Here is a 15,779-nt window from a genome sequence, read left to right as displayed (position 1 = left end):
CACCAGAGAGAATCGGGGATGAACTCCCGTTACTCCCCCAGTGGTCACTAACCCCCTCCCACCCTCAAAAAACATTTGTTAAAATATTTTGTGCCAGCCTCAGATGTCATACTCAGGTCCATGACAGCAGTATGCAGGTCCCTGGAGCAGTGGTGAGTGCACTTCAGACATGCAGACCCAGCACCACCATCCCCCTCCCACCTATTATATTTGTGAAGGAAACAGCGAGCCCTCCAAAACCCACCACAAACCCACAGTACCCACATCTAGGTGCCCCCCTTCACTCGTGAGGGCTATGGTAGTGGTGTACAGTTGGGGGTAGTGGGTTTTGGGGGGCTCAGCACACAAGGTAAGGGAGCTATGTTCCTGGGAGCATTTTATGAAGTCCACTGCAGTAGGGTGCCCAGTTGGTGTCCTGGCATGTCAGGGGGACCAGTGCACTACAAATGCTGGCTCCTCCCACAACCAAATGGCTTGCATTTGGTCGTTTCTGAGATGGACGTCCTTGGTTTTGAAAATCACCAAAAATCAGAAACGTCCATGTCTAGGGACGTCCATATCTATGGATGTCGAAATTTAAAGATTTGGATGTCCCTGATGGTATTTTCAAAATGAAAGATGGATGTCCATCTTGTTTCAAAAATATGGGTTTCCCCGTCCCTGGATTGGGACGTTTTGCAAGGACGTCCAAATTGAAACTTGGACGTCCCTTTTGAAAATGCCCCTCTTTGACTCCGACTGCCCGGAGCAGTTTGCTAAATTTCTAGATTTTAATATGTTCAACAAGTGCTGATGGACTTATAATAGTGCTCATTTGTTTCTTGCAGATAGAGGGAGGGGAGGGGGGACGGGATTGATTTGGATTGTTAATTAAAATGATAATGCTTGCTTGTTTGTTTCTTTCTATTAGATTGCTGAATAAAAAGTTTAAATCAGAAAAAAAATAAATGATTTAGAAATGGAAATAACTAGTGAGGTAATTAAATTTGCTGATGACAGAAAGTTATTCAAAGTTGTTAAATCACAAGAGGATTGTGAAAAATTGCAAGAGGACTTCACAAGACTGGGAGACTGGGCATCCAAATGGCAGATGACAGCAAGTGCAAAGTGAAGCATGTGGGAAACATTCCGCATTAGGAGTCACCACCCAGGAAAAGGATCCAGATGTTATTGTTGATGATATATTGAAACCCCCTGCTCAATGTGCAGCAGCGGCTAAGAAAGCAAAGAGAATGATTGTAATTCTCCAATGGAGAACAAAATTGATAATATTATAATACAGTACCTGTGTATCGCTCCATGGTGCAACTGCACCTCGAATATTGTGTGCAGTTTTGGTCACTGCATCTCAAAAAAGATATAGCAGAATTAGAAAATATACAGAGAAGGGTGATGAAAATGATAAAGGGATAGGTTAACTTTCCAATGAGGAAAGGCTAAAGAGGCTAGAGATTTTCAGTTTGGAGAAGAGATAGCTTAGGGGAGATATGATAGAGGTCTATAAAACACTGAGTGGAGTGGAAATGGTAGACATGAATCGTTTGTTTACTCTTTTCAAAAATACAAGGACTAAGGGGCACACAATAAAGCTGCTAAGTAGTAAATTTAGAACAAATCAGAGAAAATATTTCTTCACTAAGCATGTAATTAAACTCTGCAATTCATTGCCTGAGAATATGGTAAAAGTAGTTACCTTAGCAGGCTTTAAAAAAGGTTTAGATAATTTCCTAAAAGAAAGTCCATAAGTGGAAAAATCCGCTGCTTTTTTCTAGAATAAGCAGCATAAAACCTGTTTTACTTTTTGGGTATATTTCCAGGTACTTGTGACCTGAATTGGCCATTGTTGGAAACAGGATACTGGGCTTGATGGACCTTTGGTCTGTCCCAGTATGGCAATGCTTATATTCTTATGTTCTCATGAACTGGAGTAGAAGTATTCCAGCATGCGGGATTCAAATTCTGCCACATGCTGCAAGCCTAAATCTACCCAATCAAATCCAGAGTGGTTACAATTAACTGGGCATTCAAAAGCACAGTTATTCAGGTAAATGAGGCTGAATATTCATTCAAGCTAACTGAGGATATTTACCAGGTCACCTTACTCTGCAGTTTTCTTGAAAACCAGCCCTGCCTCCTTGGTTAATATGACTTCAGTGTCTGCTGTACCAACACCAACCAGATTGTGTGCAGCAAAAACACACAATGAACCCAATGGAATCTCTCAGGAGTGGAAAAAAAAATAGTAGCCTAGCAGGGAACAGCGCACTGAGAAAAGGTTACTCCATACATCGCCATAAAATGCCTTTTAACTGCAGTGAGAACTGATTACAGGGAGATTAATGTTCATTTAAACTGCATTCAGTAACACAGCTTGAACATTATTTTCTGAGCCACCCCAGGGCATTACTGTATACGACTGTGCTGGATATTTCTTTCTGACTCACTTTCTCCTCTGCTGTGATGCTCCTCTTCTTATATTTTGCTTTCATCAGGGGAAAGAAACTTGCACAGTATTTGTGTTTTTTGAAATGCAAATGTTATACTTATTTCTTTTTCAACCTGTTGGATACACTTCAGTTCTCAGCATTGGTAGGTTGAGTTATAAATAAGCACAGAACATTCATTGAATACAACAGTTTCAGCAAGCTCTCATCCTATTAGAATTAGTTTGACTTCTAGTTCTAAGGAGGTAGTAAAAAATATTGAATACTTTTATAAAGATCTATTTCACAGCTCAAAATATAAATAAATAAATATTTTACAACAGCATCAATCTCCTCTTCCACAGGCATGAAGGCAAGTCTCTTCCTTTCAATCCTCTCTAGGCCCAACAGGTAGGCCAAGAGAATCTACTCCTCCATTCCTGGTTAGTGCAGCAGCCTGAGAACCTGGCGAAGGGTGTTCTCAAACAATGTTATAGAATTCCAGGGATCCACACCCAACTTGTTCGCCAGGATTTACACCAGGTTTCAGTTGGCATAAGTCCTTGTGCCCAAAGTTGGGTGCGGGAATCCTCGAGTGCCTTTTATAGAATACTGCTTAGCACTGATTTTTCCTGGTGTCTATATTCCGGCCCAATTTACTGAATCTGGCCCACTGCACCTCCTAAACAGGAGGTCCTATAGGGGCTGTTGGAATAACTAGAAGATACTTCAGAAGCTGACCTTGTTTAGAAACCAAACATTTCCTTGCCCTGCCAAAATGATAAAACATTCACAGAAATTTCTGAGTTCATTAAGTAGCTGTTCTTTCAAATCAGTGCACTGTTTTGGAGGTATTACCACCTTAATCCTCCACATCCCCACAGTATATAAGAACATAATAACATAAGAGCAGCAATACTGGGTCAGACCAATGGTCCATCTAGCCCAGTATCCCATTTCCAAACAGTGGCCAAACCAGGTCACAAGTACCTGGCAGAAACCCAATTATTAGCAACATTCCATGCTATCAACCCTGGGGCAAGCAGCTGCCTCCCCATGTCTGTCTCAATAGAAAACTATAGAGTTTTCCTCCAGGAACTTATCTAAACATTTTTTTAAACCCAGATATGCCAACCACTGTTACCGGCAAAGAGTTCCAGAGCTTAACTATTCATTGCGTTAAAAAATATTTCCTCCTACTTATTTTAAAAGTATTTCCATGTAACCTCTTCAAGTTTCCCCTAGTCTTGGTACTTTTGGAATGAGTAAAAAAATCGATGTACTTCTACTCATTCTACACCACTCAGGATTTTATAGATCTCAATCATATCTCCCCTCATCCATCTCTTTTCCAAGCTGAAGAGCCCTAACCTCTTTAGCCTTTCCTCATATGAGAGAAGTTCCATCCCATTTATCATTTTGGTCACTCTTCTTTGAACCTTTTCTAATTCCGCGATATCTTTTTTGAGATATGGCGACCAGAACTGAACATAATGCTCAAGGTGCGGTCGCACCATGGAGCAATACAGAGGCATTATAGTATTTTCGGTCTTATTCACCATCCCTTTCCTAATAATTCCTAGCATCCAGTTTGTTTTTTTGGCTGCCACCGCACACTGAGCAGAAGATTTCAGCATATTATCTACAACGACACCTAGATCTTTTTCTTGAGTGCTGACCCCCAAGGTGGACCCTAGCATCAGGTAACTTGATTCAGATTATTCTTTCCAATGTGCATCACCTTGCATTTGTCCACATTAAATTTCATCTGCTATTTGGTTGACCAGTCTTCTAATTTCCTAAGGTCTTCCTGCAATATTTCACAGTCCGCATGTGTTTTAACAACCTTGAATAGTTTTGTATCATCTGCAAATTTAATCACCTCACTCATCGTTCCAATTTCCATATCATTTATAAAATATGTTAAATAGCGCCGGTCCCAGTACCGATCCCTGTTACACTCTACTGTGATCATTATTATCACTACCACAATAATACTGTGCAAAACATCTCTGTCCCCACAGTAATACCTTGTAGATCATCCTCATCCCTGTGGGAATTACTGTAGCTATCACAGTATTACTGCTTTCCCCATTACTTTGTCACATTCTAACAGGTATTGCTTGAAGACAACCTTTTCTAATTCCACTCTTTCTTTATTGAAATGCAGTATATGCTGGTATTCTAATCATTTATGCATCTATTCGGCACATAAATGTTAGCACCTTCTTTATAGAAGTTAGCACCCCTAATGCTTAAACTAAGATACCTAGATCATTTAAATTGTCCTGTATGTCATTGGCAATGTTGTTGGGCATAGCTTGGGTCATATCTAACAAATCATCTGCAAATTCAAACTGAAATGTTATACTGAGGTTCAATTTAGGATATTGGATAACAAACCCTAGTGACTGTAGCACTTAAATGGTTATCTAGATGGATTGGTCCTCCCTCTGCCTGAGATGTGTTCTTCATCGGTCAATCATCCAAGTGTCATGGGAACCCCAGTTTGCAAAAAGTGCTATGATAACTGGAAAACATTTAATGCACAATTGTTCTTTTCACATATTTGTATAATTTTTTAAAACATGGAATGATTTAACATGCATGAATCTACTTCAATTGTAGCTTAACACATGCTAAATTGATTTTGTGTGCACTACATTTTTTGAAGTCATTTAACGAATGCACATCCTTGATATGAAAAAAGGACAGGACAATATAGTAAGACATAAGAATAAAAAGAGGAAGAGATATATATAAGATTGAAAAGCAAAGATGAAACAAAAGGAAATGGGATTATTCTGCCAGGTGAGAAAATCAATAAAGCCAACTCACTTTTCAAAATTTGAAAAGTAAACTGTAAAAAAATATTCTGTGCCAGTGATTTGGGGCAGCCTGTCCAAGGTTAAGATCAGCTTCATAAGTAACAAGGTTAACACTCATGTTACTTATTAGGCTGAGCTCTGGTTTTGCTTCTTATTGCTGTCTGTTGCCATGTTGTGAGCTCTTATGTATTTCTGTACTGAACACCAATAAAAGAAATTAAACTTGTAAAAAGAAAAGATCAGCTTCATGTATGACTGAAAACATTATATAGAGCATTTGATGTTCTAATTCTCTGTGCAAATAAAAATATCTGTTTCTTATATGTTTGCACCTTATTTATCATTTTTTATTTGTACCAGGAGGGTAAGGGGAGTAGCAGGAAATCATTTGTATTCATTTTGAAAAGTATTATTTATTTAGAACATTTATATCCCACAGATTCCCACCATGGCAGGCTCTATGTAGCTAACAACATTTATGAAAAGAACATCATACAAATTCAAGGTTGGGGCAGAGATAAAGGAACATCGAGGGAGGGGAGCAGTCAACAGGAGACACAAATTTTGAAAAGTATGATAATGTAACAAAAGAAATTGCTAATTAAATTAGTTTTTTTTTCCTGTCTCATTATACTATTTGCACGTACTATTTGCAAATAATGCATGCTAATACAAAAACTAAACAAAAAAAAGAAAAGAAGAAACCCCTGTTCCTTTCAAAAGAAACAAAAAGAAAGCAGTGAGCACAGTCCTTAGTTCTTATAACTAAATATCAACTTTTATAATTTCTACTTAATTGATGTTAGATATCAGTTATTTTCCATCAAGTCTGAGGGATTAACAAAAATGTTTCTTATTATGACTTCAAAGTTCAATTTTTGACTTGTCTATATAGAAATAACAAAAAATGATATCCTTGCAAAATACTGATGTCATCAAAAATTAATATTAACAGGAGGAAAAAACCTCAAATTGTAAGGGAACACTCTATCGTTGATAGCACCAACATTAAGGAGGTCCCTTCACTTATCATGGGTAAAAAACCTCCTTTATTGTCTCAAAGAAATTTTCATTTTTATATTGGCTCATGCTCTACTTGAGACAACCCTCCGTCTATTTCTATAAATATATTACGGAATGATGCACTTATCTTATTAAATCTGCAGTCAGCTCAAGACCCACCACGGCCCGACTTTGGCCACAGTTTCGAATCCTTCCTCAGGGTCCGTGGTGTCTGACTGGTAAAATTTGTAAATAAAGTGCATCAAAATTACATCAGTTCACATTATTTCTCTAACTAGACTTCACAGATTCAAACTCAAAATCGGTTTAACTTACATAGTGCTTTCTTCACAGCTAGCTCACGCTTATTAGTCCATCAAAAATGGCTCCGATTTATATATGCCAACGTCAGACGCCGACTTGATAACCCCTCCTCTCTCAGATGTTCGTCAAATGACGTCATTTTATGATTACGTGCTAATTCAAAAAAATTTATTCCATTCGATCTTGGTGTTCATACCAAATGGACATATAATGTATGTAAACGGAAAATCCAACGTTGTTCTTGTCTCAGCAAAAGAAGTTTCTTATCCCCTCCTCCAGTTTGCCATCTTAACTGTTGCAGTACAAAGCACCTTAAGCTCTCAAAATAGTGTTCTTCCTTATTACAATGAGCTGCTAAAGGTGCCGTTGTTTTGTTGATGTTAATGTCACTTTTATGTTCAATCAATCTCGTAGAAAGTCTTCTGGACGTTTGTCCAATATAAAGTTTATTGCAACTACAAATTATGCAGTAGACCACCCAAGCAGACAAGGATATCATTTTTTGTTATTTGTATTATGAACTTTATGCAGATATCCATTAAAGCTCTTTTTGAGGTTTAGATTGATCTACGCATAATTGTTAAAGAGCAATTAAACATGGCTTCTCAGATTTGGAAATCAGGAGTGAGATTCTCCCCTGAACATGTAGAAGGTTCCTTACAAGGCTTATCCTTATTACAATTGGATGATAACACCTCACCTTCAGCATCTTCAGCGTCTTATTAAAGCCGAATTGCACAATGCTACTATGATAGAATATTGTAAGAAAGAATTAATCCCTAGTGGTTTGCGTATCTTTAAAGTACCTAAATTATTCCTTGAAGACAAACAGTTTTTACAAAATTGGGCAGGAACATTGAATAAATGTGCCCTGAATTTAATGGTGTTAATTATTGATAAAACGCGAGAAACAATGACACAAATTTAAAAGGATATAGAGGTAACAGAAGTTCTCTTGAAACAAAAAGAATCTCTAGAAATGTTTAATAAACAACAAGATGATATTAAACACAAGATGGATCGTTTGAGATATGACATCCAGCAAATGAAAGTAAAAAAGTTCCGTCGGGATGAAAAAGATTATGAAAATAAATCAGTATATCCTTGGCTTTATAAAGATAATAGCGAACAGAAACCTGCCTTTGAAGGAGGAAGCGATGGCTTAGACTCTGATTCCACCAGTTCGGGAAGTGATAATCGTTTTTTAGAACAAGGCAGAGGGAAACGAGGTCGACGCAGAGGCAGAGGTAGGGCCTCGAGACATGGATCCAGACAAGATCGGAATTATGGACCGGACAGGTCCGACCGACCAGTAACTCGGTCACAATAAAGGAAGATTCGAAGGTAATTAATTTATCGACATACCCTCTGTCAGCAGTTGAATATAAAGTACTTGCGAAAGGATTATCTTAAGTACCCACGGTATCTTATGATCCATTTCAGAATAGAATAGATCTTGAGAGATTTATTTGATCGATACACATTAAATCTTTTTTTAAAGAACAACCTACTGATAGAAAAGATGTCTCGAGGGTTAAATTGAAATCGAAGTGGATTCCCCCCACTCCACCAGAACCTGCTGTGACTATTTTCAAACAACTAATCCTTAAAGAATTAGAAAATATAGAAAGTAGCCTACAGAGAAAATCTTCTAATTGCACCCCAGAAGAGAAATTAGCAATTGAATCTTTGAGAGGTAATGATCAGATTGTTATAAGGAAAGCAGACAAAGGTGGCTCGATTGTGATTCAAGACAGAATAACATAAGTAGAAGAAATTTTTAGGCAGCTATTAAATCAGCATGATTATGAAGAGCTGATACAGGATCCTACGCCTCCTCTACAAGAAATTTTTTTTTCTATAACAGGAAAAGGATACGCCAGTAGTTTTATTACTCAGAAAGAATTTGCATTTTTAAATAAAAATTCACCACATATCCCTGTTTTCTACACTTTACCAAAAATTCATAAGCGGCTTAATAATCCACCAGGTCGCCCTATAGTTTCTAGCAACGATTCAGTACTTGAGCTGTTATCTATATATGTTGATACTTTCCAGAGTCCCTTTGTGCAACAATCTAAATCGTATATAAAAGATACCACAGATTTTTTAAAACATCTACAGACTATTCAAAACCCTGATAAAGATTGGCTCTTGGTAACAATGGATGTAACTAGTCTATACACTGTTATTCCACAAGATGAAGCACTACTTGTTTTAGAAGGAGTATTAAAGCAGAGGGCTGATTGTACGGTACCCACTACTTTCATTTTGGAATTAGCCTCATTAGCTTTAAAAAATAATTTTTTTCAGTTTGAGGGAAGGCTTTTTAAGCAAGTATCCGGGGTTGCGATGGGGGTCACCATTGCACCCTCGGTAGCAAATCTGTTTGTTGCAGATTTTGAGGAAAGATATGTCTATGTCTCACCAGGGTTTGCTAAAATCAGGCTTTGGTTAAGATTCATAGATGATATTTTTTGTCTATGGATGGGATCCCAAGAAGAACTTGAGGATTTTGTTACATTTTTGAATCATTGTCATCCTGCTCTGAAATTCACCATACAATATGATAAACATACAGTGTCATTTTTAGATGTTTTGGTTAATAAAGTGGATACAGGGTTTCACAACCATTTTCCGAAAGGAAACAGATAGAAACACTTTACTATATTATGACAGCTGTCATCCTAAAAAATTGAAAGACAGCTTACCTTTTTCTCAATTTTTACGCTATAGACGTATATGTTCAGATTTATCAGAGTATAAAAGTAAGGCAAAAGATTTTAGTAGATTGAAAGAAAGAGGATATCCTAAAAAAGTGATACAATCAGCTTATAGAAGAGCTAAATATAATAATCGTGATTATCTTCTGGAGCCTAAAAAGATCATTGATGAAGGGGAACAAGATGTCATGACCTGTGTGCTACGCCATTCCACTATGGTGAATAGAGTCGCTGCAGCGATTAGATCCCATTGGCATGTTATCCAGACTTTACCTGAGTTTGAGAACAGTGCATTAAGATTGGCTTATAGGAGGGGCCGCAATCTAAAAGAAATTTTGGCCCCTTCAGCATTAAGACAACCGATATATAGTCAAGAAAGTCAAGTTGGTCACAAAAAATGTGGAGGATGTAATATGTGTGACATTATGCTTGAAATTAAGGAATTCACAGATCCCCAGTCTAAGAGAAAATATAGTCTGCGACAAAGTACTTCATGCTTGTCTGATTGGGTAGTCTACTGCATAATTTGTAGTTGCAATAAACTTTATATTGGACAAACGTCCAGAAGACTTTCTACGAGATTGATTGAACATAAAAGTGACATTAACATCAACAAAACAACGGCACCTTTAGCAGCTCATTGTAATAAGAAAGAACACTCTTTTGAGAGCTTAAGGTGCTTTGTACTGCAACAGTTAAGATGGCAAACTGGAGGAGGGGATAAGAAACTTCTTTTGCTGAGACAAGAACAACGTTGGATTTTCCGTTTACATACATTATGAGGCTTATTTTCAAAGCACTTAGCCTCCCAAAGTTCCATAGAAACCTATGGAACTTAGCCTCCCAAAGTGCTTTGAAAATATGCCTCTATATGTCCATTTGGTATGAACAACAAGATCGAATGGAATAAATTTTTTTGAATTAGCGCGTAATCATAAAATGACGTCATTTGACGAACATCTGAGAGAGGAGGGGTTATCAAGTCGGCGTCTGACGTCAGCATATATAAATCGGAGCCATTTTTGATGGACTAATAAGCGTGAGCTAGCTGTGAAGAAAGCACTATGTAAGTTAAACCGATTTTGAGTTTGAATCTGTGAAGTCTAGTTAGAGAAATAATGTGAACTGATGTAATTTTGATGCACTTTATTTACAGATTTTACCAGTCAGACACCACGGACCCTGAGGAAGGATTCAAAACTGTGGCCAAAGTCAGGCCGTGGTGGGTCTTGAGCTGACTGCAGATTTAATAAGATAAGTGCATCATTCCGTAATATATTTATAGAAATAGATGGAGGGTTGTCTCAAGTAGAGCATGAGCCAATATAAAAATGAAAATTTCTTTGAGACAATAAAGGAGGTTTTTTACCCATGATAAGTGAAGGGACCCCCTTAATGTTGATGCTATCAATGATAGAGTGTTCCCTTACAATTTGAGTTTTTTTCCTCCTGTTAATATTAATTTTTGATGACATCAGTACTTTGCAAGGATATCATTTTTTGTTATTTGTATTATGAACTTTATGCAGATATCCATTAAAGCTCTTTTTGAGGTTTAGACTGTCTATATAGAAAACATTATTTCAGAAGTCTTGTGGGTCAACCAAATGCTCCAGGACTAGACTTGAGAAATACTGGTTTATTATACACTTGATTTACTGCCTTTCAAAGTCAAGCAATGTGGTTTACAATTCAAAAATAAAATATTAAACAGAAAGGCGCTACAATTTGGATAGGAAGGCAAAGAGAAGGAAAGTAGAGCAGAGAAAACAAAGCCAACGAAAGGTTTAGGGTTACAATCATGACTGGGTGGTGACCACTGGGGGAGTAAGGGGAGGTCATCCCTGATTCCCTCCGGTGGTCATCTGGTCAGTTTGGGCACCTTTTTGAGGCTTGGTCGTGAAAAAAAATGGACCAAGTAAAGTTGACGAAATGCTCATCAGGGACGCCCTTCTTTTTTCCATTATTGGCCGAGGATGCCCATCTCTTAAGCATGCCCCAGTCCTGCCTTTGCTACACCTCCGACATGCCCCCGTGAACTTTGGTCATCCCCGCGATGGACTGCAGTTGAGGATGCCCAAACTCGTCTTTCAATTATGCCGATTTGGGCGACCCTGAGAGAAGGATGCCCATCTCCTGATTTGTGTCGAAAGATGGGCGCCCTTCTCTTTCGAAAATGCCCTTGAAAGTCTATTTTCAGCCTGTCCCCCAAACAGATGCATTGGCTAGTTAACCATCCAGGAACAGCTCCTGGCCAGTTAAATAGCACATAGCTGGCTAAGCGTTAATATTTAGCGTGAGATAGCCAGTTATCTCCACTGAATCTTAGTGCATAGCGGCTAACCAGCTATATCATGCGATATAACCGGCTAGCCATGAATATTCAAGCACTTCACCGGCTAAGTTTAGTTGCCAAATTGGACCGCCTAAATAACAGTCCTATCTGGCCACTATAAACTCAGGGCTTCACCTTAGACCTGATCCCACGGGCACCCGTTTCACCATTGCAGTCTTCTTAAGGGGAAACTCGGGGTAATGGAAAGCTGCTATGAAGCATGTCTGAAGCTAAGTGCTGTTATATTATGCCATTACATATTGGAGAATACGTACAGTTTTATGATTATTTCTGCTTCAAGTTTTTGTTACAAGCAAGTCTTTAACTGCAAGCATTTGTTAAGAAAAATTTTTGCAAAAAGATGTTTTCGGGAGGTTTTTGCCAATGATTGGTCTTAGTCAATGGGCTGCTGTGGTATTCTTGTCCTAGTGACTGAGTTGATTTATTTTGTCTGATTCCCACAGCATGAGCTTATGACTGCTGAGGCTTTTTTCCTCCCGGTAGCAGACATGTTGATGAATTAAATAATAAAAAAATTTAATACATCTAGTATCAGGAAGAACTGATTACTGCTTTTGCATTTTTTCAATAGGTGAATTAGTTCCACATTTCAAAGTTAATAATGAAAAACTCTTATGAGCAGCTAAAATTTCTATGCATGTCTGGATTGTTACATTTTCTTTCATCCCCTGGCCTTATACAATTTGTCTATAATGGGTCCAAAATTTATATAATAGGCACCATATCTGACAAAAAGGTTGGGGAAAGAAGATAGGTGGAGAGTGTTACCACTTTCAATTCTTTCTTAAGTAACAGAATATTAACTAATGTATTGAAATGGAATCACAGTTATGACTGTGTTCTGTAACTTATCAGGTGCTAGAGACTTACCGTCGCATTAACCTGTAGCTGAAAGGCTTGAATCGTCTCGTAATCCAGTTCATTTAATACTGTCACAATGCCGCGGGACTTATCAATGGCAAAGTACCTGGAAGAGGGCTGGAAGGAGTAAAGCACGCTGCCACCTGTGCCCTGATCTGGGTCTGTGGCATTCACGATGAAGATTGGTGTTCCCACTGGTGTGTTCTGTAAAGAGAAAGATCTGACATGTCAGTAAAAGCAATACAAACATCTTTACTTTCCTATTATTTGATTAGTCGCCTCACCCAAAGAAGTCTTGAGGTGAATTACAATAAAATAATTTTGCTTTCTATTTTAACCAAAACATGCTAACAAGAGGAGTTACTTAAAAACATCACTGACTGACTATTAATCAAAGGAATTTGGATAGCTTTGTGACCATACCAAGGACCACACCAACCACTGAAAATTGAATATTGGTTATGCATTCTGATCAGGTGAGAGAGATTCATTATCTTTTCTGGTTCTAAGCATAAGGAACACTAGGAATGGAGCTTTTTCTCCATCCCAAACCTATAGTGTACTTGGTTGTTGTTTTTAGGGCCCAGAGACTCTTCTGGCTTTGTTTGCAAGAAAATATATCATACTATGACTTTCTTTTGTTATGTTACTCTTATCCCATACGCTAAGCAGAAAAAAGTTAATGGTGCTGACAGCAACATTGCCTCTGATCTCCTTCTCCACTTTCGGTTTTCTAGCCTCCCTCTTCTTTTCATTTTTCTTTGTCCTGTCTTGATTGTAGTTCTTTTCTGATTTTAGGATTTTATGGTTGTGATTTTATATTGTGAACTGCTTTGATTCTCTTGCCTGAAAGGTGGTATCAAGTATTAAATAAACATTATACATATACGGAGCATGGACATAAATTACTGACCATGAAATCCTGACATTCATGCCTACAATGTTATTAAACATCAATTTCCAGATTTTTAGATTTATGTGCTCCTTGTGATCACATAGAGATGTTTGAAAAATCAGAAATGCCTGAATTAGTCAGCGATGATTCAACCTACATTTTGGGGTCAACAGCAGTACTTATCTGGGTAGGAGATGCTCCTAACTGGATAAATGCCACGCTTTAGGGCCAAGAACAACGAAGAAGAAATAACTATTGCAAAACACAAACAGAAATGCACAACAGCAAAGGTGAAAGAGGAGTCTCAAAAATCAATCCTGGTGATGCATAATACATTATTGTGTTGAAAAAAAAGACTCTACACTGGTGATATTGATGTTGACATCAGCAACAGGAGGATCGTGTTTACTGTGACAGGCTTGAGTACTTTCACTACAGGATTTTCTTTCCTTCAATTGCTCTTATCTTCGTGACAGTGTATGCGTATATTCCAGGAGCATCACTTTATTTTGAGATCAAGTTGTGAAATCAGACTCCTGATGAAGGCCCTTTGGCCAAAACACAAATTCGTGTAGAGTTCTTTTTTTGAACACAATAAAGTATTATACATCACCAGGACTGATTTTTGGGACTCTTTAGGGCCAGCCACTTATTTTCAGCATCATTACATGGCTAGTGTCACAAAAATGATCACTGACCACCGCAGCATTATCCAGATAGGCTGGGATGATCTAAGGACTGAGCTAAGGCGGATCCAGGAGTTATTTTGTTAGCAGCAATATTCAGTCCTCTAACCGAGTAACTATCAGGATAAGTTACATCAGCATAAAGGCTGTCCTGACTTTATCCAGGTTCTGATCTGAATATTGCCAAAGGTTGCTTTATACTTGGATATTCAGCACCACAAGCTGAATATCATGGAGTTTATTTTCTTTCTTTCTCAATGATTACTTAATGCAGTTGGAATAAACATGAAGAAATCTGAAGGTGGCATATTCTACCTCTGATGGTCTGAAGAAAACCACTGATATTAAAAAATGTGTTTACATATATATAAACAGTGATCATACCTTTAGCTTTATGCAACATATAAAATTGTAATTACTGATTATTAATTCTGTTCTACTTTAAGTGGGCATTTAATTGATACTTGTATAAAGGCGTAACTATGGCCCACATAACAGATGAATTCATAGGATATTCTGATGAACAAGTAATTGAATTACTAAAAAGACCAGCATTACTTGAAGATGACTCCTCCATTACCAATACAGGATCATAGACTGAATTATTCAATCATTACAAAAGGCTTACCAAAGCAGAACTTCATGGTAGCACATTAGTACAATATGTTTAAAAAAAACTACGATACCGAGAAGACTGCGGATCATTAAAGAACCCAAAATTTTTTTGTCCAATAAAGAGTTTATTAATAAATGGATTGGAATTTTGAACCGCTGTAGTAGAGATTTGATGTTATTGATTGTTGAGACCACAGCGGTGGTTGAATGCCAGATTAAGGATATCATTGCTGAGTGTGAAACTCTGCTAAAGCAATGATTAGATGAGCAAGAGTACACAAAGCAGATGACTGAACTACAACAGAATATAACTAAATTTTGTGAGACATTACGGCAAACAAAAATAAAGAAATATTGCAGCGACGAGCGTGACTATTTATAAGATAAGGTTTATTCATGGACTAGTAAGGAGAGGAAATTCACTTCTAATAAAGCTGATTTCGACGGATCCTCTGGTGAATCAGGCAGCAGCTCGAGGGAAGAAGTAAAACTAATTGAAAATAGAGGTCAGAAGTTTCCTTTTCCAGAGGTCAGAGAGGCAGGGGCCAGTATTGAGGCAACCGGTCCCAAATGAACAACGATTCAGGAGGTGCAAGATACAACACACACCAAAAGAATGTGACAATTCAGCAATAATAAACATTTTTCAGCATAGTTTAACTCAAGATCAACATGCTATATTAAATTTAGGCTTGGGATTTGTCACAAGCCATGTATATGATCCCTTTAAAACTAGGGTGGCAATAAAACATTTCATAAGGAAATTACATTTGAGAAGTTATTTGAGACCAAACCATCTGGCCCTGACATATCGTTAGTTAAGTCTAAATTGTGTTGGTCTCCACCTGGTGCCCCAAGTCCAAACATCACCATTTTTGAGGCCCTGATTGAACATGATTTAAGAGCTTTTGAAAATACATTACCTCATCAACATATTCGCTCTAATTTAACTATGAAGCAACTACTGGCATTACAGCAACTCAGTTCTCAACAAGATCTTATTATTTCTAGAGCACATAAAGGAGGGGTGACAGTAGTGCAGCATAAGAATCAGTATTTTTCTGAG

At 37.8% G+C, this 15,779-nt stretch overlaps 1 protein-coding gene across 1 annotated transcript in view; it reads right to left on the bottom strand.

Moving 5' to 3' along the window:
* CDH23 (cadherin related 23) overlaps nucleotides 1-15,779 on the bottom strand; it is a 1,475,307-nt gene that overhangs the window by 1,177,948 nt on the left and 281,580 nt on the right. Inside the window, exon 5 of the mRNA XM_030204991.1 lies at nucleotides 12,527-12,721. Coding sequence (XP_030060851.1) covers nucleotides 12,527-12,721 — 195 coding nt within the window. The remainder of the gene's footprint in view (nucleotides 1-12,526; nucleotides 12,722-15,779) is intronic.

This window comes from Microcaecilia unicolor, chromosome 5 (genome assembly GCF_901765095.1).
Source record: "Microcaecilia unicolor chromosome 5, aMicUni1.1, whole genome shotgun sequence".
Lineage (NCBI taxonomy): Eukaryota > Metazoa > Chordata > Amphibia > Gymnophiona > Siphonopidae > Microcaecilia > Microcaecilia unicolor.
This window is presented reverse-complemented; position numbering and strand designations above follow the sequence as displayed.